General features: G+C 47.2%; 1 protein-coding gene across 1 annotated transcript in view; it reads right to left on the bottom strand.

Moving 5' to 3' along the window:
• The window catches only part of LOC134347358 (uncharacterized), a 10021-nt gene extending 4852 nt beyond the window's left edge, over window positions 1–5169 (bottom strand). The window contains exons 1-3 of the mRNA XM_063049750.1: window positions 4809–5169; window positions 1722–2114; window positions 723–822 (exon numbers count right to left, since the gene is read on the bottom strand). Of these exons, the coding sequence (XP_062905820.1) occupies window positions 723–822; window positions 1722–2114; window positions 4809–5169 (854 nt within the window). The remainder of the gene's footprint in view (window positions 1–722; window positions 823–1721; window positions 2115–4808) is intronic.
• Between the last annotated feature and the right edge of the window lie 222 nt (window positions 5170–5391).

Below are 5391 nucleotides of genomic sequence, written 5' to 3'. Positions count from 1 at the left end.
CGCTTTGCGTCGACCAAGAGAGCTGATTCATCCTGGGCTTGGACTGAGTTAGCTGATCCCAGTGGAGGTGGATTGCTGAAAGTCGAGACTTTCCCGTATACTTCCTTCTGCTGTGTTCCAGGGTGACTTTTTGTGTATATCAAAGATTACATATGTATTTAGAACGTAGGACATGAGAGCACAGTACAGGACCTCGGGCCCACGAAGCAGCGCCGGCCTTTTAGACTTATTCGAGCCACGCCGCCCAGCACCTCACCCAATAAACCCACCCTAATTGCAGGTCGATTTACAACTAAAAATTAACTTGCTGACTGGTACGTTTTTTGGACAGAGGGAGGAAACCGGAGCACCTGGAACAAAGGACTCCAGGATTGAACCCTGAACTCAGACTTCCGACGGGTAATAGCGTCCCCTTAACCGCTATGCTACTGTGGCGTCCTAACCCATCCCTCCTGCATATCCTTACATTTGTCTATCATTCAGTGGGTGTTTAGCAGAGACATTCAATCTGAAAGCTATCTCAAAATGCTAAATAGCTGACAAACGTGGACTATTTTCTGCGTAGCTCACACAAACAGCAATCTGATAATGAGTTGTTTGTCGACAATACTGACTGGGACGCCTTAATGTTTGAGCCACTTCCCAACTCTCACCAACCGTCTCAGTGAATCTGATTTCAGTAACGTCACGGCAAAAGCCTTCTGCATTATTTCATACAGTACCCGAGTAAGTCACAGTAGAGAACGGCGCCCATCACTAACAGGACGAGAGTTTTCAATCCGAGTGGGATACACAACATAAACTCGGCAAAAGCGTCTGTCCCTGAAGTGAAAGTGAGAGAGGTCAATCCAGACTCGGAAAAGGGGGAGAGACCAATAATGTAGACTGATTAAAATGGGTAGATATGGGGATGAACATATAATTTAGTAGATTTATACTGATGGCACTACGGAAGATAACTTTTGTGTGAAGGAATAAGACAAGGATATTACTAAGAATGTAGAGATCAGGAAAACGTCAGAACAAAAAATAATTAACCTGCAGTAAGACCATAGATCATAAGACATAGGAGCCGAACTAGGCCATTCGACCAATCGAGTCAGCTCCGCTATTCCATCATGGCCGATTAGTTATCCCTCTCAACCCCATTCTACTGCAATCTCCCCGTAAAATTTGACGCCCTTAATAATCAAGAGCCTACAAACCTCCGCTTGAAGACCAAAGACCTGATCTCCATAGTTGCCTGTGGCAATGAATTCCACATATTCGCTACCCTCTGGCTAAAGAAATTCATTCTCCTCGCTGTTCTAAAGGGACGTCCCTGCATTCTGGGGCTGTGCCTTATGGATCTAGATTCCACGCCCCCCACCCACCATGAACCCTCTCCACATCCCCTCTATCTACGCCATTCGACATTCGATAGGGTTCAAGGAGATGGCTCTTCATTTTTATAAACTTCAGCGAATACAGTCCCAGAACCATCAAACGCTCCTCATACGTCAACCCTTTCATTCCTTTCTCTAAACCCGCTACCCCTCTGACTGCCCCCTATCCCCCGCTCTCCGTGCGACATCCGAGATTCCTACTCTCGCAGAAGCTGGCCCCTCAAAGGCGGGGCTGCAGCCGCCTGAATGTCGTTAGATGCGTCTTCCTATTTCTGCTCCCCTTCCTGCATCTAATCTTCTCCCCGTACCCTACAGAATGTGGCAATGTTTTCTTACCAGGTCTGACCCGCAGCCTGACCTCACTCTGGGACACATGGATATATGGAGGATTGAGATGGTGTCCGTAGAAGTGTGGATAACGGTAGTCCGAGTCCCTGAACTCAGCCAGACACAGGTAACCGTGAGCGTCCTCAACAGCAGACTGCTTTATCCTGGTCGAGGCGTTTCCCAGTTCTGGCTTCCCGACGAGCTCGTACCGAGTCGCTCCGTTCTCCGCTGCCCACGATCCATTTCCTTGGTGCCTGAAGGTGGCGATGTGTCGGTCGGGATCCTTCCTCATCCACGTCACCGTGTGTGCGGTGAGGTTCTGCGGAGGCCGTGTGAACTCACAGGGTAACGTGGCCGAAGCTCCCTCAGTTCCAGTAATCACAGAGACACTCTCGCCGGGAGCTGAGGGAAGGACAGGCGATCTTCTGTGAGTTATATGTATATATCTATACATATTTAATCACACCTCCACCCATTAACCCACCCCAACCCCACCATCCCTCACTACAACGACATCCACGTCAGCCACTCCTCTCCACTGCCCCTCAGCATCCTTTATCACCCCATGCGCCGCTGACACATACACTCCTCATTGAACCACTGACCATTCACTGTCCTCCTGAATTTTCATTTGCCCTGCTTCGACCAAGAGGAGTTCCTCCTGCCTAGAGTTGTTTTGTCACTATGATGTCCTGTCAGAATCACCTTATGTTCAAATACTCCTGCTCCTAGCATCACTTTCTGGAGTCTATGTATATAGGCTAATCCTTTCTACGTACGTTTGTATATACGGCCACACTTAAATAGTCACTTGTGCATTGTGTTTTATAGTATTGATTTTATATTTATTATGCGTGTGTTTTGGTTGTTTTTTAATTGTGTTCGTTATGCTTATTGTGTTTTTTTTATAAGACCATAGGAGCAGAATTGGGCCATTTGCCCGTCGCCTCCGCTCCGACATTCCATCATGGCCGATTCATTTTCCTTCTCTGCTCCGATCTCATGCCTTTTCCTCGCATCCCTTCATGCCCTGACCAATCAATAATCTATCAATCGAATATACCCAATGACGTGGCCTCCACAGTCGTCTGTGGCAATGAATTGCACAGATTCACCATTTTCAGGCTAAAGAATTTCCTCCTCATCCCCGTTCTAAAAAAACGCCCCTTTATTCTGACTCTGTGTCCTCCGATCTTAGACTCCCCCATTAAAGCAGATATCCACACTATCAAGCCCTTTCACTATTCAATAGGATTAAATTAGACCACATCTCCTTCTTCTGAATTCCAATGAGTAGGGGCCCAGAGACATAAAATGCTCCCCGTATGACGTCTTTCGTCCCAGAATAAGTTTCGTGAACCTCCTTTGAACCCTCCCCAATGTCAGAACATCTTTTCTTTGTAAGGGGCCCAAAACTGCTCATAATACTCCAGGTGAGACATTAACAGTGCTTTATAAAGTCTCAACATTACATTCTTGCTTTTATATTCCCGTTCTCTCGAAATGTATGCGAACATTGCATTTGCCTTCCTCACCACGGACTCAACCTGTAAATTAACTTTTAGGGAATTCTGCACGACAGCTTCCAAGCCCTATTCACCTCGGATTTTTAAAAAAAAAATTCCCTCTATTTAGAAGTTCTCCGACACTTTTATTACTTCTAATAAACGGGCAGACTGTTATTTAAATGGGGAAAGAAATCAAAGTTCTGAGATGCAACGGGACTTGTGAGTCCTCGTACAGGATACCCTTAAGTTTAACCTCCAGGCTGAGTCGGTGATGAAGAAGGAGAATGCAATGTTGGCATTCATTTCTAGAGAGAATAGAGTATAGGAGCAGGGATGTGATGTTGAGGCTCTATAAGGCACTGGTGAGACCTGATTTGGAGTACTGTGGGCAGTTTTGGTCTCCTTATTTAAGAAAGGATGTGCTGACGTTGGAGAGGGTACAGAGAAGATTCACCAGAATGATTCCGGGAATGAGAGGGTTAACATATGAGAAACGTTTGTCCGCTCTTGGACTGTATTCCTTGGAGTTTAGAAGAATGAGGGGAGACCTTATAGAAACATTTCGAATGTTGAAAGGCATGGACAGAGTGGATGTGCAAAGTTGTTTCCCATGATGGGGGAGTCTAGTACAAGAGGGCATAACTCAAGGATTGAAGGGCACCCATTCAGAACAGAGATGCGAAGAAATTTTTTTAGTCAGAGGGTGGTGAATCTATGGAATTTGTTGCCACAGGCAGCAATGGAGGCCAAGTCATTGGGTGTATTTAAGGCAGAGATTGATAGGTATCTGAGTAGCCAGGGTATCAAAGGTTATGGTGAGAAGGCGGGGTAGTGGGACTAAATGGGAGAATGGATCAGCTCATGATAAAATGGCGGAGCAGACTCGATGGGCCGAATGGCCGACTTCTGCTCCTTTGTCTTATGGTCTTATGGTCTAAGTATTTGCCTTCTCTGTTCCCCTGGACTGTTGATTTTCATAATTCCGCGGCTTCGTTTTCTGGAGGCGGGGAAGAGATTGAAGATTTTCTGGGCACCGGGTACATACAGGAGAGTCCCTGGAGTTCCCTCGGAGTGACAGAGAGTTTACAACTGGGAAGGAGGACATTCGGTCACTTGACAAACTCCCTGACTCTTCATTCTGTCTCTATTTTCAGAGTTTAAATACTATCAGATTATTCACCAAATCCCATCCCTCCGGCTTTTGCTGCTCTTAATAAAAGAAAGCAATATTGTCCAACTTCTGTTCGCAACCACTTTCCAATCTATTAAACCCCTTCTGAATACTCTCCAACGCTTCCATACCCTTCCTCTAATGTAGCTCCTAGATCAGCACAGAAATCTCCTAATGTCGGTTCTCCAAAGTTTTATAAAGCTGCAACACTTTTATATCAAACAGCCCGACCAAATATACCAGAGCCAGCGTTTCATGCAGGTCCCCAAGCACACTGCCCAACAGGATTTACCGGAGAGGGATCCGGATCAGGGTCCCCGACACTTCACTCCCACATTTATTGATCAGGTTTGGACCATAGGGATTCGGTGGTCCTTGCGCTCCGAGGCAGCTACAGTACCTGAATTTGGTCCTCACCTCTCACAGAGAGCTCCGTTAGAACCACTGTTCGAAATTTATTAGTATTGAGCTCCACCTGGCACCAATACCGACCACCGTCACTCCGGTTCAGACGCTGCACCATTATCGAAATGTCCCTCTGAATGAAGTTCCCCACGAATCCGAACCGCCCTCCTCCAGTCTCCTGTGTCGCTATTTCGCACGCGGAGCGGCCGGAACTGGGAAATGTGCAATTAAGCACCAGCTTTTTAGCACCTGATTCCACCCTGTACCAGATCACGGAACCGAACAGGGCGACGTCAGTGGGTGGGTGGGTGAAAGTCCACGGAAACACAGCTGAGGCCCCTTCCACCGCAGAGACCACATCAGCGCCGGACATTGACCAACCACGGATCGAATTGTCTGCTGAGAGAGAGAGACCGGCGGAGAGATCGAGTGAGTGTGTGTGTGTGTGTGTGAGAGAGAGAGAGAGAGAGAGAGAGAGAGGGTGGGGGAGGGAGAAGGAAAGATCAACAGCGGAGCAGCTGGTGAACAGAGTTTCAGAAAAAAAACTGAACCGGATCCTGGTCTGTAGCGGCACGGGATATGGTAACGTATGGGC

Source organism: Mobula hypostoma, chromosome 5 (genome assembly GCF_963921235.1).
Source record: "Mobula hypostoma chromosome 5, sMobHyp1.1, whole genome shotgun sequence".
Classification (NCBI taxonomy): domain Eukaryota; kingdom Metazoa; phylum Chordata; class Chondrichthyes; order Myliobatiformes; family Myliobatidae; genus Mobula; species Mobula hypostoma.
This window is presented reverse-complemented; position numbering and strand designations above follow the sequence as displayed.